The 27760-nt window shown below is 46.3% G+C and overlaps 3 protein-coding genes across 7 annotated transcripts in view; 1 reads left to right on the top strand and 2 right to left on the bottom strand.

Annotated features, from left to right (window-relative positions):
- ARHGEF33 (Rho guanine nucleotide exchange factor 33) overlaps positions 1-1712 on the bottom strand; it is a 29348-nt gene extending 27636 nt beyond the window's left edge. For both annotated transcript variants that reach the window (XM_077176031.1, XM_077176032.1), the window contains exon 1: positions 1594-1712. The gene's annotated coding sequence lies outside the window, so the exon portion shown is untranslated. The remainder of the gene's footprint in view (positions 1-1593) is intronic.
- Positions 1713-4228: 2516 nt separating this feature from the next.
- Positions 4229-20067, top strand: DHX57 (DExH-box helicase 57). 3 transcript variants are annotated; one of them, XM_077176027.1, is made up of 24 exons: positions 4229-4312; positions 5548-5746; positions 6475-6627; positions 6907-7071; positions 7416-8218; positions 9559-9749; positions 9881-10002; positions 10263-10458; positions 11189-11313; positions 12397-12530; positions 13325-13379; positions 13674-13870; positions 14315-14431; positions 14746-14842; positions 15277-15450; positions 15980-16180; positions 16631-16907; positions 17464-17559; positions 17659-17742; positions 17861-17998; positions 18415-18489; positions 18903-19037; positions 19379-19579; positions 19673-20067. In XM_077176027.1, the coding sequence occupies exons 2-24, from the start codon at positions 5553-5555 to the stop codon at positions 19814-19816; spliced, it is 4074 nt and encodes a 1357-aa protein (XP_077032142.1). In that variant the 5' UTR covers positions 4229-4312; positions 5548-5552; the 3' UTR covers positions 19817-20067. The 3 variants fall into 3 exon arrangements, with proteins under 3 accessions (XP_077032142.1, XP_054486160.2, XP_077032143.1); XM_054630185.2 differs by lacking the exon at positions 4229-4312; XM_077176028.1 differs by lacking the exons at positions 4229-4312; positions 5548-5746 and having other exon boundaries at positions 6491-6627; positions 6912-7071.
- A 1042-nt stretch (positions 20068-21109) lies between these two features.
- LOC129118689 (serine/arginine-rich splicing factor 7-like) lies at positions 21110-27383 on the bottom strand. Of its 2 annotated transcripts, XM_054630189.2 has the most exons (9): positions 27281-27383; positions 26751-26931; positions 26434-26610; positions 25402-25476; positions 25178-25279; positions 24602-24655; positions 23306-23350; positions 22644-22679; positions 21110-21987 (listed from the first exon to the last, which is right to left on the bottom strand). In XM_054630189.2, the coding sequence occupies exons 1-9, from the start codon at positions 27300-27302 to the stop codon at positions 21963-21965; spliced, it is 717 nt and encodes a 238-aa protein (XP_054486164.1). In that variant the 5' UTR covers positions 27303-27383; the 3' UTR covers positions 21110-21962. The 2 variants fall into 2 exon arrangements, with proteins under 2 accessions (XP_054486164.1, XP_054486165.1); XM_054630190.2 differs by lacking the exon at positions 23306-23350.
- Between the last annotated feature and the right edge of the window lie 377 nt (positions 27384-27760).

Here is a 27760-nt window from a genome sequence, read left to right as displayed (position 1 = left end):
ACCTGTGGCCAATCCAAGGTTTGTCTGACATGCCAGACAGCACACGGTAGTTCCCTCATCAGCAAGGAGATGTTATTGCTCCTCTGCAAGCTCCCCACTGGCCAGGCTCAGTACCCAGTCACAGGGAGCCATTTCCAGGTTGTCTTGGCCTCCCATTCAAGCCCAGGTCCCCTACTTTAGGGACAAGAAATGGCAAAGACATGCTTGTTTCTTCAGAGGTGAGCACTAAAACTCATTTACACTCCTGCAGTTCTCATCTAGTCAGAATAATATCTCCAGAGCAAAGCCCAGAAAATAATTCAAAGGTGTTAAAGCCACCAGATTCCTCCATCATGGCAAAAAGATGTATTTTCCCCTTTTGTTTCTATCTCCCCTCCAGCAGCCAAATCTGCTGGAACCAAAGAACTTCTGCTGTTTGTGATTGCCATGCTGCTGGCCACTGGTGGCCAGCAAAGATCCCTGCCCTGGTGCCTTGCACGAGCAGCTGGCACTGCAGCCCCTCCTGCCCAGCACAGCAGCCAGCCTGTTAATAGAGCCTGGGCCAGCACCCACTTCCCATCAGATCCCTGAGGGAGACGGGATGGATGGATGGATGGATGGATGGATGGATGGATGGATGGATGGATGGATGGATGGATGGATGGATGGATGGATGGATGGATGAGGTCCCAGTGATTTGTGCCCTTGAGGCAGCACAGGAGTGGGGTTCCTGCACAAGCCATGCACAGTGCAGAGAGGGGAGGCAGCTCCTGCAGCCTGAACTGCAACTGTGTGACCGTGCTCCCCCTCCCAGCACTCCCCCCACATGGAATGGCACAGCTGGGGGAGAGAATCAGCTGTGCAGAGGATCACAGATCAAAAAGACTGAGGGATACACCAAGCTTCAGCATGCAAGCAGGCAGGGTTCAGTAAAGCATCCACAGCCTAGCTTGGAGCAGAACTGTTACTGTTACTGTTTGTCTGGCTTCCTGCCTCATTCTGCTTCTGAAATCATGCCATGGGTAACAGTGCAGGAATCCATGTGCACTTTTGCTGCTTCAGTTATTAAGCATCCACAGTTTTCCTAAATAAATGCTTGGGATCTTCCTGGTGAGTGTCTCAGTGCTGCTGGCTGATCTTGCTGGCTGTTTTAAATATCCCACTTGGAGAACAACCCCCAGTCCTCTAAAGAGAACAAAAAATCAGTTATTTACTCTCATCACTCTTGCACTTTGTGTCCAACTAACTCTAATGCAGCTGTCATCCAAATAAGTCAATTCAGCATGACACTTCAATTTAGCTTGTAAATGGTGAGAGAAAAAAAAAAAAAAAGCCTTTTTAACTATTTTAGAAACCTCACTATAAATGCAGCCTAACAAGATTGTCCAGCACACTAAGAAGCTAGATCTCCATTCAGAATCTTAGAAGAAATCAGAATCTTAGAAGAAATCAGCTAAAAATAACTGTGGACACTGAAGATGCAAAACACTTTAAATATCATTTTATGTGCTGCACACACAATATAATTAGTTATGGCTCTAGCTTTATCCATAATATGAAAATGGCATCATTAACCCCACTCTTCATCCCAAGCCGAGTACATTTTAAACTTACCCCAGGCTAGTTGAAGATCCTTCAGCACTGCTGGTTGCTAGAGTTGGGAATTAGCACTGTGCAAGAAAGGAGAGAGAGAGAGAGGAGAGCAATGGTGGCTTGACGTTTCCCAGGATGGGACTGTCACATGCTAATCACTGATTTGAAATGCAAGCATAACAAAAACCTTCTAATTATATAATCTTCGGGTCACATCCTCATGTGCCCATGCAAAAACCAGGACTGTGCACTTGGAGGAAGGCGATGCAGAATTTCTGACTTTTTAATTAGCATAGCACAGGGCTGGGGAGGGAGGGAGGGCAAGGAGCCCTGGGAAGTGATGGCGGCGGGGCCATGTGGGGCCGTGCGCTGGCTGCTGTGGCCCTGCTGCTTTGCCAGGCCCAGAGGACCTTAAGGACCTCCCGTGGCATCCAAAAAAGACAGCCTCCAGTTGGGGACAGGGAAACGGGACCAGCTCCTCCCTGCCTGCTGACACCCTGGCTTTCCTAAGGGTGCCAGGGCCAAGAAGGCACAGGGGCCAAGGGCAAGGCTGCCAAAGTAGCCATGGCAGGAGAGCAGCAACACAAACCAGCACTTGAGTATCTTCTGTTTCTTGCTAGATGATGAAAAATTTTCTCTTGAGTAAAAATAAATAAGGGCTTGGAGGGTGGGGAGCAGCAGCCCTCCACACCTGCTCAATTTCTTCCCTAAGGGGAGGGCTCTTTGCCCCAAAGGGACCATGTGGAGAATGCAAGTAACCCAAGGGCAGGGCTGTCCGGGCAGTGCTTGGGCCAGTCCACCGAGCTACTCTGAAGCATAAGAACAGGGAGACATAAAGGAGGAGGCACAGTAACAAAAGGCAGACTGATTTCTCCCTGAAAGACAAAGATCTGCTTCAAAGATACCCTCCAGGCAGAAAATGTGAAATGTGAAACTGCACAGCCTAAATCAGTATAATTGCTGTGCAGCTGAGATAAATGTGGAGCCCTAGCAAAGGAGCTGAAAGGACAGGCTCCTAAGTTAACAGAAGCTCTCTGGAAGATGCTGCTACCTATGAAGTCAAAGTCTAGGGACAGAGGACAGAGTAATTTTTTTGTGTGTGTGTGTGGGTGTGTGTGGGTGTGTGTGTGTGTGTTTATTTTGGTTTGGTTTTGTTGTTGTTGTTGCTTAGGTTTAGGGGTTTTTTGTTGTTGTTGTTGCTTAGGTTTAGGGGTTTTTTGTTGTTGTTGTTGTTGTTGTTTTTTGGGGTTTTTTTTGAGCTGGCTATTTCAGAAGCAAAAAACAAGAAAATTGAACAAAATTGACTGTTCCCCTCAAGCACAAACTCAGATGTCCTTTTGCAGTCCGCCTCTAGAAAATGAGAATGGTGTATATATGTATGAGAATAGAAGTATTTTCACTTCAAGACAAGAAGGCATCTGAGAGGCAAAACCCCATGAGATCATGCAATGCATTTCTTCAGCTGTAGAGAACCACTTCTCCCAGAACTGAGTCTCCATCCCTGTGGACAGGCTGTTCCCAGAGGTGGGTCCATGGAGTACATAAGCCCTGCTGGAGCAGGCACATTTGGGTGGCACGAAATGTGAGTCAGCAGCATTGCTATGAACCATTCTTCCCCTTGTGGGGGTGGTGGGGAAGGGGTGCTCTGCCTCTCTGGGGCAGAGCAGACCCAAATGGACCACCAGAGTGGTGGCTGTGGCTACCATCTGTAGAAGGACCCTGAGGAAACACCCTCATGGCAGGTGTTGTCTCTGGGTTGGGGGCTGTGGTGGTTCTTACACAGCCAAGCTAGTGTGTAATTTTTTTTTCTTTAAACTCCAACCCAATACAGGTTGCCTGGAGGGGTTGTGGAATCTCCATCCATAGAGTCAAGACCTGACAGGATGTGCTGCAGGGCAGCTGTCATGGGCGACCCTGTGTGTGCAGGGACCTGCAGCAAGGCCTTCCCCACCGCAGTGACACAGCTTTGGGGGCTCTTGTCACTTATGTCACCCTCACCCTGAAACTGGTATCACTTTCCTCCCTTTTAGTCCCACACTGGGTTTTGCAGTGGAGGTTGGAGAAGACCTCCACAATCACTGAGTACAGCCATTAACCCAACCCAGCCAGGCCCACCAACAACCCATGGCAGTCCCCAAGTGCCACATCCCGGGGTTAACACTTCCAAGGATGGTGCTTCCCTGGGCTGCCTACCCCAATGCCTGGCCACCCTTTCCCTGAATACATCTCCTAGTAGACGATCTAAACCTTCCCTGGCACAACTTGAGGCTGTTTCCTCTCCTCCTGTCACTTGTAACCCAGGGGAGGAGGCTGACCCCCACCTGGCTGCTCCTGTCGGGGAATTGCAGACAGTGATAAAGACCCCCCGAGCCTCCCTTTCTCCAGGCCGAGCCCCTCCCCAGCTCCCTCAGGAACCTGTGGCTTGGTGCAGCGAGCACCGACCAAGATTTCCAAGCATTGTTCTCGTCTTCACTCGGGAATACGAGAGCTACTTTAAAAACCAGCATGCCTGCTGAGAAACAAACAAACAGCCGGTGTCACTGTTCCAGCCCCACACACACAGATATTCAAACGCACGGCAGCCTAAAGCCACACGCAATTCCCAGCGCCGGGCGCTGTGCGCGGGGAGCGGGGCGGAGCGGCAGGAGCGGGGCGGGCCGGGGCGGGCGTAGGTGCCGTGGCCCGGAAGGGAAACGCCGCGGATCCGGATCGGGGGGTCCGGGAGGTACCGGGCAGAGAGGTGGGAACGCTGAGGAAAAGGAGTGGTGGAGCTGCGGGGCGTGTCACGATTCCGGGGAGAGCGGGGGTGGAGGGGAAGGGGCTGCGCGGGGGCTCGGCTGAGGGGAGGTGGGCAGGGGATGGGGTCCGGGGAGCGCGGGGCTGGGAGAGGATGGAGGTCCCCAGACAGCCGGGATGGGAAAGATGCCATGGGGAAGGGCGGGACGGGCCGGCGGAGCTGCTCCGTGCCCGGGGCTCTGTGCTCTGGGCTGAGAGGGAGGAGACGGAACCGTGTGTGACAGAGGCCTCGGGACACCTGCCATGGTCTCCCTTCTCCCTCCCTCGGGGCACCTGCCATGGTCTCCCTTCTCCGTCCCTCGCTTCTGCCGAACTGCCCCGGGCGGGGTCAGCTTGGTTGTGAGCTCCTGGCCAGCCCCAGTGGAGCTGGAGTGGGGAAAGCGGCCAGAAAAAAGGAAATTTGCTTCTTTCCCAAGCCCTCGTTTGAGCTGATACTTGTGCGCGGCCGCATCAGGTCTTGTCCTGGCTGTGGAGGTGCCAGTGCAAAGATCCAGGAATAAATTCCTGCCGGGCTGCCCACAGCTGCTCACCTGTCCCATTAGCAGGAGGTGCAGCTGGAGGATGTGTTAATGCTGGGCAGCGCTGATGGGCTGGGCTGTCAGCGCTGGGAAAGACGCTGCCAAGAGAAGGGAGGAGGCCGCCTGTTTGCCAGGACAAGTCCAGTCACTCCCCTGGCCAGGCTCAGCAGCATGGGCAGCTCCCTGCAGAAGGGAGCCCAATGTGAGATAATGTGAAAAAAAAAAACATTGCATCTTGGGCTTTAGCTCCCCTTCTACCTTTTAGCCTCAGCCCTGCACACGCTGCTGAGTTAAAAAGTGACGGGACAAGGCTTCTGTGAAATTTCCCTTGGAGGTTTGTCCTGTGGGCTTCTGTGTCCAAGAGGGTTCCATCAGAGTGTAGGCTCATGCTTTTGACAGAGAGTCTTGTCAAACTTGCAGCTTTTGGCTGAGGAATATTACTTTTATTTTTTAAAGCCACAGAACTCACTAAACAATGTTCCAGAAGAATACTTTTTGCTCCATGTGCATACAGACACACCAACATGCAGACAATCAACAGTGGTTTGAGAGGGTGCCTTGTCACATAGGAAAACAAATAATGTGTGCTCAGACATACACATGGTGATGGGCTTAATCACCTTCACAACTAAGGACTGTTTTTTTCCTCTTCTTCTTCAAGGAAACATGAGTTGGTTAGCGAGGAAAAAAGGAAAGCCCAACAGAGGAGGAGGACGAGGCAAAGGAGGCGGTGGAAAACGAGGAGGCAGCAGTGGCCATTCAAACAAGCCTCAACTCGGTGGAAGTAGGAAATGTTCAACCAAAATTTGGGACGATGGAGATGATTTTTGTCTCTTTGAGGAACCAAGGCTAGAATCCAGGTATTTCTGTTGGTTTGGAGGGGGTTTGAGAGGTGTTTGAGAGGGCATAGAGGTGTTTGAGATACTCTGGACCATTTGAGATACTTTTTGTATGTTGACATCCATAGACATTTGGGGCTGGTTTTTGGATGTGTTTGAATACAGAGAAGAGCGAAAGAGTGATGAAAGTGTTTCAGTATGAAGCAGTTTTTACATGTCTGTTTTGATTAATGTTTTATGGATTTGATACCTAGCTAAGTGTTTCATTTTTTGAAGATTATAACCTCTAATTTTCTTCTTTGGTCATAAAGTAATTTCAGGACACTTGTGGTCAGAACACATTAATAAACACAGGATATTAATATTTGTGTATTACAAAACAGAAGCTGGGCCACGGAAAATCAGCAATTTAGAATTATTTTAGTATCCTGTGTGAGTTCTGACCCATCTAGCTTAGAAATATGTGGTTGTATTGTAGTCTAAAAACAGCTTTACCTAGCAAAGTGTTCATTAAATAATTTTGGATTCGACATAGGATACAATACATGTATGCACGTGTGTGTGCAGATAAAGACTCACAAATCATGGTCACATAAGAGTGACTCCAGCTGAATAATCCTTAGGTGACGGATTTATCTTATTTTGATTTTCCTGTTTTGAATTACAAGTTTGGGCCCCAACATCCCAATTCAGTAAAGAACATTTGAGCCAGCAGATAACTCATGGTTGTGTCCTATTTTAATTTTCAGATCAAGTGCCCCTGCCAGAAGAGGAGGGCAAATGAAGCAGAGACCTGAAGCAAGAATGCCTCTGCAGACCATACACATGACATCAGAGAACCAGAGAAGAGTGAAAGAACTCCTTCAAGAGCTGCAAGGACAGGAGCTGGCACCTGAATCAGAGTTAGTTGAAATGGAGGCACTACCTCCATCTTCTCTACATGAGCGTGCTTTAGCAGGCATACTGTTAGAAATGGAAACAGTATTTTTCCCCTTAACTTTTAATTATATCTCAAATCCTATGGTTTTGACTCTGCTTTGTTCGTCTACAGTATTAACTCTGGGAAAGGCGTAGCCAAATCTACCATTTAAATGAAGGATTTAAAACTGCAGAGGCAGAGTTTTATGTCTACTCAACATTTTAATTTTGTTTCATTTTAACTTGATAACTCTTTTTATCAGTGTAGCTGGAGAAGATGATGATGAGCCTGATTACCTGGATGATGAACAGTGCTGGTCAACAGAACAGGAAGCTTCTGATGCAATGCCAAGGTTGTCTGCTGAGCCAGCTGAGCACAGAATTGTGGACAGTGAAGTGTCTTCATTTGCTGTGCACAAACTCTCCAGGTGATGCTTTACTGAATAATATGTATCATGAAGAGGTAGATCTCTGGTCTCAATACTCTGTAAGCCCTCCTTGTGTTCTTCATCCATTTTGCTCAGATGTTAATAGTTATTCAATACTTTTGCTTTGGGAGCTTTTTATATGTGACAGCTTTTTCTGAAGGGTTCAATTTCTGTAGTGGAGTGGGGAAGTCTAACCCTGAAACTATTAAGTGCTGCATTCTGAGGTGTGAGGCAGTGCCATGCATGCTCCCTTGCTGTGAGCCTGGTCAAGCAGGTCTGTGGTTATTTTGCTTCACACGAGCCTCTCACTCACTTGTTGCCCTGTTTTCTCTGTTTTGGTGCAGGTACGGTTTTGACTGCGAGCGCTGTAGGGCAGTGCTGAGATCCTGCAATGGTAATATTGGGGCCTCATTGGAGGATTTGCTATTGCAGTGCTTCTCTGAAAAGTATGGAGAGAAGATGCAGGTTTCTGCAGCAGCTGCTGAAGCCAGTCAAGAGGAATGTTTAGAGCAGAGACAAGAAGAAGCTTTTGCCCTCCGGTCAATTTATGGAGAAAAGTTTGTAGAAAGGATTAAAAATCGTGTTTGGACTTTCAGTTTGGAATTGGACTACCTAGCACACAGGTTCAGTAAATCTAAACAAAAAAGTACAAAGGACACAGCAAAACAGACTTCAAAGGAAATATGTAAATTTTACCTCCAAGGAGGCTGCAGGTTTGGTTCAAAATGCAGATTTAGGCATGAATTCCCCCCAAACCATCCATTAAACACATCCAAGAACTCTGTAGACGATGCTCATCTCAGAGACAGTGATGGTCCCATCTATGAACTTGAAGTGAGATTTCCTGATGAGAACAAGTATCCTCTTCAAGCACCTCTTGTGGCATTTTACTCCACTGACGAGAATCTGCCTCTTGCTTGTCGTCTGCACATTGCTGAATTCCTCTTTGGAAAGGCCTTGGCAGCTGCAGAGTCTCATGAGCCGGTGGTGTACACCTTGGTGACTTGTTTAGAAGATGAACACGAGATCAGTGAGCTCCTGAGCAATACTCATCACAAGTTCAGTGTTCCTCCTGTCTCCCTGCTGGCAGCACCTCCTGTAAAGCCACAGACAGAGAGTGCACCTGCTTCAAATCAACAGGCTGAAGGTACACCAAATCTCCTTTATGGTTTCTGGGCTAAGAACAGTCAGAAAGATTTAAAAGGAAAAAAGGGAGATAAGGCAGAGCCCCCAGTTCAGCCATCTGTTCCAAATCTATTTCTGGAGATTGAAGTCATGTGGTGAGCCAGATCCATGATCTGTCAGTGCCTCAGGAAGTTCCTTTTGTAATCAAGCTGCAGCAGAGAGGTTTTGTGCTGGCCAGAACTGAGTTCTGGGAGCAGGGTTTGCTTTGGCAGAGTGAGTGATGCCCATTGCCACACAATCCATGGAAAGCAGTGGGTGATGTGAGCTTGCCAGAATGGACCAGAGAAGTGTGCTTGGAAGGGAACAGGAAAGGTTGTTTGCAAGCTTTGCTGCATCTGCAACTCATCAATTCAGAAACCTCTTTTTTCAGATTACTTAAAATTACCAGCAGCTCCTCAAAATTAACTTACAAAAGTGGATTTAAGGCTGAGCAAATGTGGAAAGTGGTTATACAATGTTGTTCAAGTATCATCCCGTTCTATTTATGCTGGTGCAGACAGGTTGTTTTCACAGGGGGAGAGTTGAGTCTGTGTCACTTGTGGGAGGGTGACTTTCCAGCACTCAATTCCAAAACTACTTTTATCTAAGGCAAGCTTTTTTCAAGACAGTTTTCAAGTGCATAGAGTTCTAGAGCTCTTAAATAGTGACAAACTGTTTTTTCTGAAGTAAGACAAAGTATTCCATTTTTTGAACACTTCTGCAGCAAAACAGCTGTGTTCCAGAAACTGAGATTCCAAATGATTTTCATTAGTTATAAAATATTCCTTATGTTATAAAATACCTTTTTTTTTAAGTAAAAATAGCCTTAAAACTTTCAAGGGCTGGCTGACAGCCTGAGCAAATCCTGCTTCAGTTGATAGGCAAAGGTGCTGAAGTAGCTGGTCCAGTTTCAGCTTTAGTTTAAAAGTATTTGGCAGTGACTTAATACTTAATTAATTAAAACTACCCTAATTTATAAGCATTTTGTGCTGCATAGGAGTGGTTGTGTATTGGAGAAGTGAGCTGAGGCACATGGAAAATGTGCAGGAAGGCAAACCACTTAACCATGTGTGGCCACCCAGACCCTGGTGCAGGGGTAGGGACAAGTGGGATGGGGCTGGAGAAGCTGTGGGTGATTTGGTGAGGTGAGGGGAGGTGTGCTGGTGGTGTTGAGCTAAATACATGTCAGAAACAGCCCTGCAGACCCTCAGGCCCAGTCTAACAAGGTTCTTTGTTGGAAATGCTGCTGGAACGTGTCTCTCTTTCCTTCATTGCCTGTTCCTTAGTAATAACAATATTTAGCTGTACACTCTCTGTCTCAAGCCTCAATAGTGTCAGAGCCTCAAGAAGAAGAGGTGGTGGCAGAAGAGGAGGAGGAAGAGCCTGAACAAGTTGTTGTGGAGAATGAGAGTTATGTGAACTTGAAGAAGAAGCTTTCCAAAAAGTATGATGTGCAGGCAAAGTCTCTGTATAACGAAAATGTTAAAATCTGCGCGCAGTTTCGGCAGAAAAAGGTACAATGTGCAGAACACAGTTTTGTTGCTTACTTTAGAGAAATAAAACATTACAGAGACAAGCTGTTGTTTCAGATGGTTCTATTCCATCCAGTGGTGTTCTTAACTGCTGTGCTGTCTTTGTCCATCAGTCTTCCAGGCACTTTCAGTCCATGCTGTATGAAAGACAGAAGCTCCCTGCATGGCAAGAGAGAGAAAACATTCTGGGTTTGCTTGAGAGCCACCAAGTTCTTGTTGTGAGTGGCATGACAGGGTAAGAGTGTGATTGCACATACAGTCTTTATGTCTCAAATATACACAGAATAAGATGAAATACGGTCCATGTTCTGGAAAGGTTGGCGTGGTGGCTCATCTGTGACCAGTGTAACCAGTGACAGCAGTCCTAGGTGAACTTCATGTGAAGGATCACACTAATGAAACAAAGGAAATTTCCAGTGGAATGCAGTCAATTTATGTGGGTGGAAGGTGTTGCATTTGTGGGGTTTTTAATTAATTCCTGATTTTGTTGTGCAGATGTGGGAAAACCACTCAGATTCCTCAGTTTATCTTGGATGCTTCATTGCAAGGCTCTCCAAGCAGAGTTGCAAACATCATCTGCACTCAGCCTCGCAGGATCTCTGCCATTTCTGTGGCTGAACGTGTAGCCAAGGAAAGAACAGAAAGGATTGGACTCACTGTTGGCTATCAGATCCGTCTGGAAAGTGTCAAGGTACATATGCTTTGCTTGCTGGTTTTCATTTACTCCTATTAAAATGTGTTTAGTGCTTCTCTAGTGTACAGAATCTCTGCCCTAAACCTGCCATGCAGTGACATAAGCAAGTTTGTATCATCTATATTTACAAAATACTATGAAACATGTTCTGTATTTTATTTCATCTCAAGTTGCACAGTTCACTTTGCAGAATGAGAGGGCAGTGCTGTGTCTTGTGGTTTGTTTTCTGTTGAGCAAGGTGAGGGGGTTTGAGAGTGTGAGTAATCCTGCTGTCCTTTGGAAGGCTGCTGGCTGCTTTTCTGCCTGTTGCCATTCCCATGTGTCTCCCAAGTGGAGACTGAGGGTGCAACTACAACCAGACAGAAACTGCTGTGTTGGAAGTGAAGTTTTGTCTGTGTTACAAGCTGATTGCTTTTTCCAAGATATATGCTAAAAAAGAGATTCACCAAATCTTCCTAGGAAGAGAGATCTGAGTTGTTTATCAGAAAACTGTATCCACAGGAAAAGCAGTTCATATGTTTTGATAGGTAGCAATGCCCCTAGGTAAGAAGCAGGTGTTGTCAGTGTCAGTCAAGAAATAAAAATCCATCTCCAGCAGGGCTTGCTTGTTCCCTCTCAGTCAAACCTGGCACTGAGCTGAAACCAAATGCTTTACAGCAGCACATACTCTCTTTGCACTGTGTTAATTTGCCCAGAGTCAACTGAATGCTTTGTCTTACCCTTCAAGTCCTCAGCTACCAGGCTTTTGTACTGCACTACTGGTGTGCTGTTGAGAAGGCTGGAAGGAGATCTGACTTTGCAGGGAGTCACTCATGTTATTGTTGATGAAGTTCACGAAAGAACAGAAGAAAGGTAAATAATCTCTTACCCTGTAAGCAAAATGAAGAAACCTAGTTAAAGTTGGCTAAGGTGCAAGTAGCTGATCCTGTGGCAGTGGTATGGGATGGTGGAAGGAGTCTGGGTTTAGGTTCTTGTCTTTGAGCAGTAGGAAATTGTGCTGCAGCAGCTTGTGAGAAAGCACATCTCTCAGAAGTTGCTGTGCCCCCAAAGAGCCCTCACATTGCAGCAGTGTTGCAAAGAGGTTTTGGATAGGGCTGGAGGGTTAAGTAACTTTAACCAAAGCTGTTCCTTACGGTTTTCTTGTTTCAACTTTTATCAAATACCGTAATTCTTCACATGCAGGCTTCAGCAGAGCAAGGGACAAATACTCACATTTCCTTCCAGTCTGTAGATTTTACTAGACAGTCTCATCCTATCCTGCTCTAGCCTCCTGCAGTTTTACCTCACTTGCCTCTTGATCACAGGCAAAAGATACCATCTGTCAGTATCTTTGTAAATTAGGTGGAAAGCATCCTTTTGTTTGTTTTCCTTGTCAAACACTGCAGTGCAATGGGTTTCTAGGAGGCTTTGTCTCTTACCCATTATTCTGCAGCTCAAGTGGCATTTTAGCCACTTAAAAGTGCTTGTGTCTCTCAAAGATTCCTCTTCCTTCTCATTTAAAATCACTTCAAGCCCGTCTGGTAGTCATGCCACAAAAGCTATAAATATAGAGGAATAGAGGGAAAAATACAGTGAGCAGGGAAGAGTGGGTAAGTTTGTAGTAACTCTTCCAGTGAAGAAGAGGAGCAAAAAGGACTCATCTGTTACTTTGAGTTAATTTCTTATCTGATGTTCTTGTGTTTTCATTAATGTAAGTAATTTATAAAACTTTTTGTTTAAATGGTTTTGCTAAGTAATCCTGACACTCCAGTAAGGGACAACCAGAAAAGAGTCAGATTTGCAGATTGCTTTTCACTAGGCAGTTCCAACAAGCTCATGCTTCTGTGATGGTGTTGCTGTACTGTTGAAAACACCAGGAAGGTAGACAGAAGGGGAAAAAAATAATCTGAAAGTTAATGCTGAAGACACTCAAGTTCTTTTGCCCGTTTTCTTCAGTGACTTCCTGCTGCTGGTTTTGAAGGATATAATGGTTCAGAGGCCAGACCTGCGCATTATACTGATGAGTGCCACCCTGAATGCTGAGCTTTTCTCTCAGTACTTCCACTCCTGTCCAATCATTAACATACCAGGTGAAAACCATTCATTTTTATTGTCATTCATCGTTTTAGAGATTTGTTTTCACTATTTCTTCTTGCCGAAGTGTTTCTCAATTCAAGATGAGGATGTATGCCAGAAATTCGATGCTCAAGACTTAGGGGGAGAGACTGATGAGATTTAGGAGAGAAAGGACTTGGGAATGTTGACATTTTTGTGCTGTCTGTATACCAGCAGAATTTCCCCCCTCAGAAGACAATCATTATATGGTGTGCACATGACATGTTCCCTGGGTTAGTTTCACCACAGCTGAAGACTCTCCTGTATCCTTGTGAGAAAAGGATCAGTGAGAGGATCCAGCTGGATGTGTACATGTTTAGCCCAACGTGCCTTTTAAATTGCTGAGTTATGATGTGGAGCTGGAGGGGAACATGGGTGTGTTCCCCTAGGTGCATCTACCCTTCTCTGCCTGTGTGAGTGCATTGTGCATGTTACCATGGAATCCTAGATTGGTTTGGGATGGAAGGGCCCTTAGAAGTCCTCTAGTTTCACCTCCTGCCGTGGGCAGGGATGTCCTGTCACTAGACCAGGTTGCTCAAAGCCCCATCCAACCTGGCCTTGAACACTCCATGCTTGGAAGACACCCACTGTTTGTCCTAGTCAGAAATTGTGTTAAAGAGTGCAGTGTAGATGAGAGCTGTGCAGCCAGTGTATGTCATAATGACCTGTATAAAATTACAATAGTCTTTGGTATTTTTCCTCTTTTCTCCATGCTGTTGTGTAGATAGATTTATTGTGTAGATAGATTTATTCTCGTGTTTTCTTTCAGGTCGAACGTTTCCTGTGGACCAGTTTTTTCTGGAAGATGTGATTGCAATGACAAGGTGTGAAATAAACACGTTCTCAGATGTATTTGGATGGCGAGGTTGAGGTTACACTTTTGACCTTGAGACTGCAGTAGTTCTGTGCATTTATTTTAAAAGTAAATCCTCTCAGATCTCCCTCATCACCTGCACTCTTGGGGCTCTACTAAAGCACCTTGACCTTCATATTATCTATGATTTGTACAAAGTTCCTCTCAGACTTAAAAATATTTTAGATACCCTATTTGTAGTTAATTATTAGAAGGAGACTGTTAGGCTTCTTTCCACACTACCAAATGTTCTTTTGCTGCCCAGGTATGTTTTAGAGGACAGCAGTCCCTACAGGAGGAAGGTAAAGCAAGAACAGAGTGGGAGACACAAAAGAACTGCATTTGAAGAAGTAGAGGAAGACCTGAGGCGTGCTGGCCTTCTGGAAACCACTGAGACTGTGGTCAGAGATTCAGATCCAGACCAGAAGTTAACTCTGAAGCAGCTCCTTACACGATATAAAGGTGAACTCCTTCTTAAATTTAATAAATTGGCACGCAGACAGCATGGAATATTATCACTGTAGGCTGAATGCTTAACTGTAATTCAGAGTTTTGCACTTGTGAAGTTCTAGATGAGAAACTTCCTGCTAGTTTAAAAAAAATAAAGAGAACCCATTGTTCTCTTAAACTACAAGCAAAGATCTTGGCTGAAACTAGCTCTTAGCAAAAAAATGGACAATTTTCAGCTACTGTCTCTTTCCATCCCTTTTCAGATGCTTTCTTAGTTCCACTTCGCTCTCTGTATCTGTTCTTGCTGAAGCAGTTTTGCTTGAGGCACAGCATGGATCTGCCCCCTTCAGGTCTAAGCCAAGTGCTCTTTGAACAAAGCTGTCACTGGTCCCATGCATCCACAGATGTTTTTTACAAGACACGGATTTACTGCATCTTTTATTTCTTTTTTCCCAGGGGTTAGCAAGGCAGTGTTGAAAACAATGTCTGTCATGGACTTGGACAAAGTTAATCTAGAATTAATTGAAGCCTTGCTGGAATGGATAGTTGCTGGCAGACATTCATACCCCCCAGGTAATTTCATTGTCCTTGGGAGATAAATGAAAAAAGATTCTTGGAAGTTTCTTGGAAAGCCCAAAGCTAATGATTTGCATGCAGAGGTTCTGTAGCTACTGACTATTATTGAAAAAAATAAATTGCTAGTTGAGTTCCAAAGTTTGTGATATACATTGGAGGGGGAAGGTGAGAAAATTGTCTATTTTGAGAAGTCTTTTGTGAAGGACTGTTACAGCCTGTGTGCTTTTTTAGTACAAGAACTGCACATTAATAAAATACTGTGCTGTCCTTTTTGTTGAGTGATTTTTAATTTTTTTTATCTACATATATAGGTGCTGTGTTGATATTTTTGCCTGGCCTAGCAGAAATCAAGATGCTTTATGAGCAGCTTCAGACTAATACTCTTTTTAATAACAGGCACAGCAAGAGGTAAGGCAGAAAAGCTCCAAAACTGTCAGTCTTTACCCATAAATAGTCATTTCCTGCACAGAGTCCGCCTTTATCCAGGGATAAATTAGCTTGATTAAATGTGTGAGCTGACTCCAGTCAGGGTAATTCCTTTTCTATCTTGTTGGCCCCCTCCTTTTGTTTTTCTCCTCAGCTCAAGAAGGTCACTTGTTGAAGTTTTCAGAGATCCTAGTGAGGAGTGGTTTCCATTTTGTGCTCTGCATGATCCAGGCTGCTGAAATCCTAGAATGTTTGCTGAGTTACATTTAGTTGTGGTTGTGTTTGGCCTCGGATGGTTACAAGGAGCAGTAACACTCTGGGCAGTATCAGTGAGGCAAAAGTGTGTGCAGGCACATTGTTACCAAGAAGGAAGAGGCTGGAGATGCCCTGAGCATCTTGTCCTGTTGTCCTTGCAGGTGTGTAGTTTATCCACTTCACTCCTCACTGTCCAGTGAAGAACAGCAGTCTGTGTTCCTCAGGCCTCCTGCAGGAGTTACCAAAATCATCATCTCTACCAACATTGCAGAGACATCTGTCACCATCGATGATGTGGTCTATGTGATTGACTCTGGAAAGATGAAAGAGAAAAGGTACTGGCATTCATTCCTTGGGGTTTTGTAAACTGTTTCAAGCCGTGAGTTTTCCAAAGAGCTGGGAAAAACTGGAAGGAAACCTGGGCTGTAGAAAGCTGCTGTGAGGTGGAAAAAGCCAGTCTAAGCTCAGATCCAAGTGCAGGGGTGGGAATTGTATCCATACAGAAGTTGGCAGCATCTGCCTGCTCAGCCTCCAGCCTGTTCTTTGTGTGCTCCTTACAAGGGCGGGTGACAGGACAAGGGGTGAAATAGCTGCACACTGAAAGAGGGCAGGTTTAGATTGGATGTTGGGAGGAAATTCTTCACTGTGGGGAGGCACTGGCACAGGTTTTCCAGAGAAGCTGTGGCTGCCCCATCCCTGGAAGGTTCAAGGCCAGGCTGGAGAGGGCTCTGAGCAACCTGGTCTAGTGGAAACTGTCCCTGCATGTGGCAGAGGAAGTTGAAATTGGATGATCTTTAAGGTCCCTTCCAAGCCAAACCATTCTGTGGCTGTGTGAATACAAGCCTGTCTCTTGCTCTCCTGTAGATATGACCCAAGCAAAGGAATGGAAAGTCTGGAGGACACCTTTGTGTCCAAGGCCAATGCTCTGCAGAGGAAAGGGCGGGCAGGACGTGTGGCCTCAGGCGTCTGCTTCCACCTCTTCAGCAGCCACCACTACAACCATCACCTTGTAAAACAGCAGCTGCCAGAAATACAGAGAGTGCCCTTGGAGCAGCTCTGTCTAAGGTGAGCTCTTGTGTTAGCTGAAAATGCCAGCGTGCAGAATGTCCTTCCTTTGATGCAGGGAGCACCTGCCACAACCCACAGCAAGCACCATCATCATACAAACATTGAAGGAAGAGGCCTTCCTGTCCCTGCTGCATGCTGCACACCCCTTTGTACTGAAAGGAAACAAAGCAGCACCAATTACAGTTTTGCAGTAAAAACTTCATTTTAAACCTCAGTGTACTAAATAGAAATCTGTTCTTACAGACTCAGTACTCCACATTGCTCCCTGACTTCAGCTTTGTGTTACAGGCCCTCTTCTAGGGAGCATGTGCTTCAATGCATGTTTTCTGTTTGCTTTTTTCAATCTGTTTTTACAAAAGCTTGGGGTTTTTATCCTGTATATGGAACTAAGCTGCTTTTTTTCTTTCTTTGTTTTGTCTTTTTAACTTTCCCTCCCCTCTTCTTAAGAATTAAGATCCTGGAGATGTTTTCTGAGCAGAGTCTTCACTCTGTCTTATCACGACTGATCGAGCCCCCCAGGACTGAGTCCTTGCAGGCATCAAAGGTGCGGCTGCGGGACCTGGGAGCGTTAACTCCGGAGGAGAAGCTCACTCCTCTGGGATACCACCTGGCTTCACTGCCTGTGGATGTCAGGATTGGCAAGCTCATGCTGTTTGGCACCATCTTCCGCTGCCTGGATCCTGCACTGACCATAGCAGCCAGCCTGGCCTTTAAGTCACCTTTTGTAAGTATTCTTAACCAGAGGGCCGTGTTTTTGTGCAGCAGCAAAATGCTGTTGGGACTTGTAGCACGCTACACTTGATATTTTAATTCTTCTTTTTAGCCTAAATTGTTTATGTGTTAATGCAGTGCTTGTTAAAACAGTCCAGTTATAAGCAGAAGTTCAAAACCATGTGGTAGCAGCAAGAGTGGTATTTATATACAGTAGAAACAGGGAACGTTATTTTTGATTTTTAGCTAAGAAGTCCAGACATTTTGTCTGAATTTGGTGTGAAAATAACTGGTAATATAAATTGTGAAATAGTGATAATGGATGGAGCTGACACGTCTGAGCTGTGAATGCAGAGCTCAGTTTGGGTCTCTGTGTCTTCACTGTCACTTTGGCTATTGAATCAGGTGCTCTTTTGAATGCCTCATATTTTCTGTTATCCACAGGGAAAATTTGCACTCTGACCTGTGAGGTGCTGTGAAAATACCAAAGAGAATGTGCCATGTAGCTCTAGAATGGCTCGTCCAAGTGGTGAGGGGAAGAACACACTAACCTGTTACTGCCTGTCTAGGTGTCACCATGGGATAAAAGGGAAGAAGCAAACAAAAAGAAGCTGGAGTTTGCAGTAGGAAACAGTGACTACCTGGCTCTTCTCCAGGCCTATAAGGTGGGTTCAAACTCAGTAGCCTCTCTTGGGGTTTTGTGATGTGTTTGATATCCAAGCAGAAATGTTTTATTAAAGGCTTCCTCTCATCCTCTCAATCAGGGATGGCGTTTAAGTATCAAAGAGGGCTCTCAGGCAAGCTACAACTACTGCAGGGAGAACTTTCTGTCAGGAAGAGTTCTTCAGGTAGGTCAGTGTTTGTGGCCTGGCACAGGGACTGGCAGAATCCCAGTGACAGAAATGAGCCACTGGGGAAGACTCTTCCTGCTGGGTGTGGCAGCCATCACAGCTCTGTGTGTTGTAGGAAATTGCCAGTCTGAAGAGGCAGTTTGCAGAGCTGCTTTCTGACATTGGCTTTGTGAAGGAGGGATTGAGAGCCAGGGATATTGAGAAGAAGTGGTCCCAAGGAGGCGATGGCGTGTTGGATGCCACAGGAGAGGAGGTAATTCACAGCAGTTCATTGGTGCTTCACAATGCTGTTGCAGTTTTTCATGTGGGCTGTCTTCAGAAAGACTGGGGTCAGGGTGATCAGGGTTTGGTAGTTGTAGGATTCCTGTGCTTTGGGACAACTTGTGCTTGCTTTCTCTAGGGTGCAAGCCACTTTGTAGCCAGATGTCAGAGAACAATTCAGCTGGGCACCAGGACAGTGGCGGCCAATTTGTTCCCTTGATAGTGGGAGGAAACACAGCCCAGGTCCAACCTGAGGCTGCAGGAGCAGTGACTCATCCTACTCTATAAAGCACAGGAGTGCAGCTGTAGAAGCAAAGCAGTTTCAGGAATTCAGTCATTCCTGGAGCAGGGTTTTACCTTCACAGACTGAACTGTAGGATCCCTAATGATCCCCTATTGATTTCACAGGCAAATTCGAATGCAGAGAACATCAAGCTGATCTCAGCTATGCTGTGTGCTGCACTGTATCCCAATGTTGTCCAGGTAAAAGAATGCTTTTTCATTTTTCCCTTCTTTGGTCTAGCATATCCACACACCCTTGCTTTCATTTGGGCTCAGTGTGGCAGCCTTGAGCCTGGCTTGGGTTGCCAAAGTTTGCTGCTTGTAGTGTCAGAGCTCCAGTTTGTATTGCCTGACTGCTGCTGCTCCTACAGGCTGATTACAGTGTCACACAGAAGCCAGCAGGAAATGTGAAGAAGCCACTTAAAATTGCACCTTTTTAGAAGGCTGAGGTTACAAAGGACGTCAGGGTTGGACAGCAGCTGGAGTCTAATACCTGTCTCCAGTGACCTGACATGTTGCTACTACAGAATTTCTGGTTTTGAAAACTTTAAAACGTGAAGTTAAAAGGTTTTCTGGCGCAGCAGATTTTTATAACCTTTTTTCTTACCATGCAGGTGAAAAAGCCAGAGGGTAAATACCAGAAGACCAGTACAGGAGCAGTCAAAATGCAACCAAAAGCAGAAGAGCTGAAGTTTGTTACTAAAAATGATGGTTATGTTCATATTCATCCTTCGTCTGTGAATTATCAGGTCAGATGCTTTTTTCTGTAAAGCATGCTCTCTTTTTATAAAAGAAATCACTTTTGCTTGAGTGTTTAAAATTACAGTGAGGATCCCTATTGATGTTTAAAATAAAAAATCTTAATGACTGACCAGTCCTGCATTAGGACTGTAAATGATGGTGCATTCCTGAGTTAGGAGTGTCCTCCTGGGCACAGAGTTAAACTGCAGCCTCTGGAGCCAACAGTTGTTGGCAGCTCTTTTGGGTCTCCAGGAGGGTCTGTTAGTGCTGCAGAAGAGGCAGAGTTGGCCCCTGTGGCAGAGGCAGGAAGAGCAGTGTCACTGACCAGGCTGCCGTGTCCCTGTCCCAGACCAGGCACTTTGAGAGCCCGTACCTGGTGTACCACGAGAAGATCAAGACGAGCCGTGTGTTCATCCGGGACTGCAGCATGGTGTCCGTGTACCCGCTGGTGCTGCTGGGCGGCGGCCAGGTGCACATGCAGCTGCTCAAGGGGGACTTTGTCATCTCCCTGGATGATGGCTGGATCCGCTTTGTGGCTGCCTCTCACCAGGTGAGGAGGAGGAAGAGGGGCCATCCCGGGAGAGCTGCAGAGCTGAGCTGCAGCTGAGCCTTACCCCTGCCTCTGTGCTTTACCCTGTGCCAGGTGGCTGAGCTGGTGAAGGAGCTGCGCTGCGAGCTGGACCAGCTGCTGCAGGATAAAATCAAGAATCCCAGCATGGATTTGTGCATGTGCCCCCGAGGCTCTCGGATCATCGGGATGATTGTCAAGCTTGTGACCACACAGTGACATCAAAACAGCTTTCTGTAAAGCATCACCCATGGCTGCTGCCTGAGAACAGACCAAGTAACATCAGTGTCCTGACATATTTATTGGTCCAAAATGTGGCACTGACCTCTGGAAAAACAAGATGGCAACTGTACTGTTGAGTTTTGGGTTTGTTTGCTTGTTGAAATTAAGGTGACTTACACTATATGCTGGGGAAATGACAACTCTTCCAGAAGGAATAGAAACCTCTGAGTGTTTTTTATGGGACTATGCCCTGGTAGTAGTCTTTTCTGGTCACACAAACACCTGCTAGCCAGCTGTTTCTTGTAATAGTCACAGCTGGAAGCAGCATGTGGCATAGGGAGCTGCTCCCAAATTGGTTTAAACTCACTTCTGCGTTTTGACTAGACTTTTCTGAGGCAGTTTGGCTGACCAGGGATCCTCTGTTTACAGTTCAACTCAAAGTCCTTGTACAAGTGACTGCCTTTAGCTTTGCATTGAGGTTCTGCAATTCAGACAATGTTCTGTGGTAAGGAGATGTACTGGATCAGTCAGTGTGGTTTTGGATCAGTTGCAGGTTGCTCTGGTGACAAGATAAAACTCCAGTGTGGACATTTTCCCTGAGAGAGGCTGTTCCAGCCCTGCCTGCACTGTAAGTAAAACAGCTGAGAGGGGACTGCTGTAGTGCATTAAAATGAATTACTGGCAGCTGCCATTGTTAATTGCTAACCTGTTTGGTATGGGGTAGTCCTCCTGCCACCCTGCACAGCTGGAATGAAGTCTCACTTTTGGAAGCTTTCAGCCAAACTCCTGCTCTGAGGACTGGGCTGCTCCACTGTGGGGTAAAATGCTGTAGCAATTATGAACTATTATTTCCTCCCTTTGGCCTTGCTTTTAATTGCAGTGCTGAGCACTGCTGCAGCCAAGCTGCTCAAATACCACATGCCTTAAGTGACAGGACTGGGCTGGCACCTTTCTGTCACCAGAGTGAACACTGCCTCCAGCACCAGTCTGATCTACAACCTTCAGCCTGAGGCATGATGAGTGGAGGGAGGAACATTGTTTGGAGAAGTTTGGTTTTTTTTAAAAAATACACATGAATTGTTTGTAGGAGTTTCACACCAACACAGGCTCCTGTGGGGGAAGATGACAGGAGTATCAAGCCCAACATCACTGTGCAGAGAATGGCCACTGCAGCTCTGCTGGGATGGATTAGCCCCAGCTGGCTCCACTCCCTCCTGTCCCACCTCCATGAGCTGGCACCAGGAAGAGGGAGAAGCATGGGATATGAGAAATTCACACACTGAGATACAGTTTAATAAAACAAAAGCGAAAGAATTTATTCCCTACTTCCCTTGGGCAGGCAGGTGTTCAGCCACTCCAGGAAAGCAGCATGCTGTCCTTCCTACCATTCCTAAAATTACCCAGCACTCCAAAATTTCCTTGCTATTCTGGTAACAGCCATTATCAGCTACAAAGATAAAGCAAATTGGCAAAAATCCTGAACTATTTTATTAATTCAGTAACCTATCCGTGGTGAGATGGGGTTAGTCTGGTTTCCCAAAGCAAGGACACATCAGCACAGCAGCAAGGCCCCCGGGTACGCTTCACTGCCAGGATGGAATGCGGCAGACACGAGCAACTTGAGCTCTCAACTCCCCACAGATCCTGCTACTTCAACACAACCTGCAGGTTGTGCTTTGGACCTGTGATCTCCTCAAACTTCCTTAAAAAGGTATACAGACATGGACATCCAGCATACACACAACCAGACTGGTACCTTTTCCCCCCAGCTGGTGCTGCCTGGCCCAACCTGCCTGCTGTTTTTCACCCCAGGGGCACACTGCTTGCTTCCCCATCCCAACTATGAACAGCAGGCTTATCACAACTGATTTCTTAGTTAGAAATGCAGTTTATTTCAATGCACCAATAAAAAAAAAAAAAGCCCAACATTTTCAGATCACAGAACACAAACACAACAGAAGAGTTTTGTATTAGTCTGCTAACAAGACTTTTAGAAGATAGAGGTTCATGCCAATTGCTAGTCAATAGAAACAGCCTTCTAGGACTAAGCCCTTACATCACAAAATCCCTTACAATGTAAACAAAATAATTTTTTTACTAAACTTCTTAAATTTGAACCCATTCTTTTAGGATTTTCATTCCTTCAAGGGCTTCCTGATGGTGAGTGACTGAAAGGAAAAAAAAAAAAAAAAAGACAACAAACCATTAAGAACAATTCCTACAGTAAAACCAACAGAAATTGTGCATGCTACCCCAGGGTTCCTGTGGAGTTCTGCCCCTATTTTCATTTACAGTTTTCAAATAATAAGTGTTGTATTTTACACTTTAACTTAAATACTGCTTTCAGCTTGAAAGCTGAAGACTAATTAAGAGAGCTGAGACATCAAGCCTGCTCAGATAGCTCAATTCCAGCACATACTCTGGTAACAGAGGAAAACTTCTTCCTTCATGGAGCCCAGCACAGCTTGGCAGCTGTGCAACTCCTGAGCCTTCACACGTCACCAGCAGGAATTTAATCCTACACCACTTCATTGGCTTGCTCTACACCTTACATTACTCACTTGGTTCCCTAGATTCTAAATTCCTCAGAAACATTTCATTAAAAGTTTCCTTAGCAGCAGCATTCTTATTCCTTAGCTGTATAATAACATTCTGACAGCCAGCAGCAGGAAATGCCCATAAACAATTCATCTTCTCATAGTTCAGATGTAGGCAACTAAAAATCCTGAGCTTTTATCTTTACCCAAGTTAACTTCTCTAGGAACTGCTCGAGCTCAAGTGCTATTGAACCATAGAACAGACTCCAGTTTTAAGACATTCCTACCTTCTCTTTGGAGATGGTGATCTGGACTTTGAGCGGCTGTTTAAAAACAAACAAACAAACAGACCAGTCAGTGTGGCTGGTATACCTGGGTGCTCTCAGTACCCACTTCTGACCATTTAAAACCAGAACAATTTGATGTTGTTAAAAATGCATTGACACTGCTGGTATCAAGTGTACCCAGGTACTTTAAGCAAGAAGCTGCAGGTGAGAAGGAAAAATGCTGGAAGCTGGAGCCCTCGGGGAAAGAGCAACACACAGCTTCAAAGCTGCTGTAATCACAGTAACCCTGCAAAGCAGGAGCAGTGAATCGAGCAGAGTTAGGGACAGGGAGAACTACAGACACTTAAGAACAGAGGTAGGAGAAAACATGCCCCAAATCTGTCAAAAGTATTTTTTTGTAATAATGAGTGTGTAACAGCTGTATGCAAAATCCTGGAAGAATTGCCTACTGTCCCACAAAAAATCAGCTGTTCAAAAAAACCCCATAATGTATGAAAAATGCTTTTGAAATCAGTTACAAAAGTAAAAAAACAACCCTGCAACTGAAATACCAGTCCAAACAGAGATTTTGAATCATGAGGGAAAAAACCAAAGAACCCCACAAAAAACCCCACCAACCAAAACAAAAACCAACTGAGTGGTACTTGTATTTGAACGCTCACCTTTTAGCAGGTAAGCCAGATTTAGATCTACCATGAGACTCAGACCTACAACAGGAGAAAAATAAAGCTCAGCAAAGCAGCCAGTGGGCATGCAAACACACGGAGAGTTAGCTACACCAGCAACAGCAAATTCACCCCAGGCAGCAGCACCAGCCACAGGGGGAAGGCTCTGGTGCTGCAGGCCTGCCCCAGGACCTTCCAAGGGAATCCTCAGCTCCTACTGCAGAGACCCCACTCATCAAAAGGCACAAGTGCAAGCACAGGAAGCTCCCCAGCAAAGCTTCAGCTGCCAGCTCCACAAAACACCAGACCAGACTCCCACACTTCCTTCCTACCTGCAAGTATCCCTTCTAGAAAGGGAAGAATCGTTTCAAGTATCATCTTAGGAAGTATTTTAATAGCACATTAAGAGCCTGGAATCAGCCACAAGTAAGCGTGTGTGCTGAACGGCTGGTGCATTCTTCAGCTCAAGTTCCCAATGCCAATTTTATTCAGCATAATATATATTTTGCACCAATATCTGGCTACTAATGAGTAAACTATTCCCAGTTTATCTCAGGAATTAAAATCTACTTGGACAGCGAAACTTTCCTCCCACATTTATTATGTTACTTTATCAACTCAAATATTTGTTGTTACTTAAAAAATGTCTTCCTAGAGTGTCAGAATTCAAGCTATCACTCGACAGCAGAATGCTCCATTCAACACACTTGGCCAAAAAAGCAGAATACTTTTACTCTATTTCTGCTCAGAACTGTTTTTGAGGGGTAATCAATATTCACCTTTACCTGGCCTATTACCTCACAGAAATACTACAAGGACACTGCTGGCACATGTTAAACAAAACATTACGTGCCACTGCTTTGAAACCTTCCTGGTCACTCTCCTGAGGTGCCGTCTGGCCCATTTCCCCCCCCCATAACAAGAAACTTCCTACTGGGCCACAGTTACTGAGGATGGGAATGCTCACAACCACCCAGAACCACTGCTAAGTAGAAAGCAGCACAGCACACGAAACCATCCTCAATTAATTACAGACCTAAGAATTAACTTTTAAAAAAAAATTCTCGCCACAGACCTTTAATTGCACACCACTACTTTTGTCTGTGAAAAGGTATAAATTATTAAGTGCAAATATTGCTCTACTGGACAGCCTTTTAAGTGCTTCCAGACAAATTCCCCCAGGGAAGAAAAAAAAATAACAAAACAAAAAAAAAGAAACAACACACCACCACAACCAAACAACAAACAACACACCAAATCCCTTACTGGTTTGAACCAAAATGAGTGTCTCACCTGCTTCGAGGCCATACAACAGACCGGGACCTGGAGCGTGACCTGGACCTAGATCTGGAAAGAAAACAATGGAAGCTCTAGTACCACATGCTTCATACAGGTGAGGCAGAAACCAGTTCTTATAAATGTCCCAGAAGACTGAGAACTTTGTTGATCTGTTGGTTTTACAGAAGTAATTTTTATTATTAGAAGGCTGTAGCACCTTTGGTCAGTACTGCCACGCAGATAAAATGAGTTCCACTGTCTTACTGCACTAAGCAATTACACCCTGTACACTTGTAGGTGAATTTGGAAACCTTAACCACAAAGCGAGGCTGTAACTTTGGTAAAATGTTAAAAAGAAAAAAGTAACTTCTCAGAAACAGCAGTTCCAAAATTATAGGCTTAGATTTTAAAGAAAGTATTCAGAATAGCTCTTGTGTGTGTAACAACACAAAAGTTCCTATCAACACATGAACTGCAAAACAAACTTACTGATTACATTATAAACGCTATAAATAAATATAGATATTTGATATTTCAGCTCCACCTTATGTGCCCATCAACAATGCTGTGGGTTTAACCACAACCACATACCTTGACCTTCTTAGAGAACCAGAGCGGGACCTGCGGGGTGAGAAGGATCTGTATCTACGAGGAGACATCGACCGGGACCGGCGGTAGGAAGCTGACCTGGATCTACAGAACAAAGCAAAAACCAACCCATCACTGCAAGGCACTTTTCACAACAAATACAGACAAGGAAAGAAGGGCCCACAGAGGAAGGAGTGGGAACGAACACACAGAAGGCAGAGCCATACCTCCTACCACGGCTGCGGCTGCGTGACCGGGAATACCTTCTCCCTCGGGACCTCGAGCGGGATCTAGACCGGGACCTGGGTTTAGGTTAGAAAAAACAGGTATCAGCAGACAGCTGCAGCAACCCGCACGTGTGAGGCCCTGCTGAAGTCAAAACTTTTTTCAGACAACTAAAAAGAGGATTTAAAAATAAATCAAAAAAAGAAAAACCAAAAACCAAACCAAATAAAACAACAAAAACACACCACTAGCATCTGTCAGTTGGAAAAATGTCTGGGCCTACTTGTCTTGAGCATTTTTACTACCTAGAAAAATGTTAAAAGCTGAATTACATTGCAGAATTACATTAGAATAGAAAACACTGTAATGCGTATTTAAAATAAACCTTGCAAGTTTGCAGGTCGACCCTCTTTGGCCCAAGGTCTAGCAGATCTAGACGATCTAGAAGTATCTATAGGCGAGCGCTGCATCTAGGTAGGTGTTCTCTTCAATCTAACGACGATCAAACTGACAGCCCAATGAGCCAGGGTGAGGCTTGATTGACGCAAGAAGATTTTTCTAGGTGGGAATGTGGTCAATCTGGTGTTCCTCTTTCTAAACCGGAGGGGGGCCCCAATTGAAAGCCAAATTTACTGTTACGGCGGTCACCGTCTCAAATTTTCTGCCCTTAAAGAATAAGGTGAAGCTACGTGTAGATGGCTCGAGGGGATCTGGCCTCTTATGCTGATCACCTCAAGGTCTAGGAGGATCTTAAGTGTCGGATTTGCAAGGCGCCTCAGCATGAAATCTTAAGGCTCGTGACATTCTGAATCAAGGCGACTGACTCAAACGAAGAAACCTGAAAGGTTTTGACCAGGTTGATTATTAAAATAGTAACATTTTATATGTATTAGCAAAAAAAAAAAATTGTGATATACACCTGTTGACTTATGACAGTTAGAGTTAAAACTGGTGTAACATTGTGTTTTTTGCTAACAAGAACTACACAAAAGCGAGCTGGCGAAGCAACGCGGCCGCCCCGACCCCGCACGTACCTGCTCCTCCTTCGCCGGCTATAGCGGTGACAGTCATAGGCATAGTGGCCTTTCTCACCACACTCGTAGCATCTGTCGTTGGGGTCGAAGGGGCGCCGGGCGGGTGGCCGGTCGTAGCGGGAGCGGCGCGGCATCCCTGTGGATACTTCCACTCTGACTCTGGAGCCGCATATTATCCTGCAAGACACAGCAGCTATTAACGAAAGGAATATTTTCTTCTGACACGCTCAAGCAACGAACATGAGAAATCTCTGATTGGTGTGGCATAGGGAGATCGAGGGCTGCGGCCCTCAAAGAAGTTCCAGACATGCACGTACTTCCCATCGAGGCCAAGCACAGCATCTTCGGCATCCCGGGGGTCTTCGAACTCCACGAAGGCGAACCCCGGCGGGTTCCTGGCGATCCACACGGTTCTCAGCGGTCCATAATAGCTGAAAGCTCTCTCCAGCTCGCCTTTGCCGGCGCCCGTGCCCAGGTTGCCCACGTACACCTTGGTCTCTGAGGGGACAAGCGGCTGCCATGTCAGTGCCGCGCGCGGCGCCGGGCACGCGGCCGCCCCTCCCCCGCTCCCTCCCCGCCGCCATCTTTGACACCGCGTCCATCTTAGAGCGCTCCCGCCGGGCCGCGCCCGCCCCACACAGACCCCGCGGCCGCGGCGGCCGCCCCCGCCGTGCCCCGACCCTTCGCCACCATCCCTCTCAGCGGCCGTCTGAGGGAACGATCACCTTCTTCCACCGCCGGAGCGGCAAGAACGCCGCCTCTCCAGCCACCTTTCTCCTCGCCCCCCTACCCACAGTGGAAGCCCCGACGCGATTGTGAAACACCCTAGGCTCGCCGCCGTCCCCACCGTATCGTCCGTATCGCGACATCCTCCCGATGACAGCGCGAGCCCGGGCAGGCGCGACCCTTATATAGAGGAACCGTCGCTGCGCCTGCGCGCCGCGCGGGGGGCGGGGCGGGGCGGGCCGCGCCTCGGCGCGAGCGGGCCTCGCGAGAGTCGGTTCCCGCGCGGCGGCCATGGCGGCCTAGCAGGCGTGAGGGGACGTCAGCGGGCACGGGCCGCCCCCGCTCCTCCCGGGCACACACTCGCCCCCGGCAGCCCCCAGTGAGAGCTCCTGTCCGGCTCTGAGGGGCAGACCGGTCGGGAGCCACTTGTTGCGTTTTGCACCCCTCATGCGTGACCCATCATGGCTTCTGCCTGTGCTGAGGGTGAAGGAGCTGACGCCATCCATGGTCCGTATTCCACGGCCAGGAGCGGTGCCTCCCTTGGAACAAGGCATCCCCAAGTTGCTCCAAATCTCTCACACCTTGGCTCCATCCCAACCAG

Source organism: Agelaius phoeniceus, chromosome 3 (genome assembly GCF_051311805.1).
Source record: "Agelaius phoeniceus isolate bAgePho1 chromosome 3, bAgePho1.hap1, whole genome shotgun sequence".
Classification (NCBI taxonomy): domain Eukaryota; kingdom Metazoa; phylum Chordata; class Aves; order Passeriformes; family Icteridae; genus Agelaius; species Agelaius phoeniceus.
Note: the sequence above shows the minus strand (reverse complement) of the source record. Positions and strands in the feature narration are given on the sequence as shown.

Bases quoted from the DNA above. Each gene is read 5' to 3' on its own strand.
- DHX57 (XM_077176027.1), top strand. From the start codon at position 5,553: ATGAGTTGGTTAGCGAGGAAAAAAGGAAAGCCCAACAGAGGAGGAGGA. The intron at 13,871-14,314 runs GTGAACTCCTTC...CTTTTTTCCCAG, and splicing joins GCTCCTTACACGATATAAAG to GGGTTAGCAAGGCAGTGTTG. The intron at 17,560-17,658 runs GTGGGTTCAAAC...CCTCTCAATCAG, and splicing joins CTCTTCTCCAGGCCTATAAG to GGATGGCGTTTAAGTATCAA.
- LOC129118689 (XM_054630189.2), bottom strand. From the start codon at position 27,302: ATGTCGCGATACGGACGATACG. The intron at 26,611-26,750 runs GTACGTGCATGT...TGTGTCTTGCAG, and splicing joins GTGCTTGGCCTCGATGGGAA to GATAATATGCGGCTCCAGAG. The intron at 24,656-25,177 runs GTATGTGGTTGT...TTTTCTTTCCAG, and splicing joins GGTTCTCTAAGAAGGTCAAG to ATCTAGGTCCAGGTCACGCT.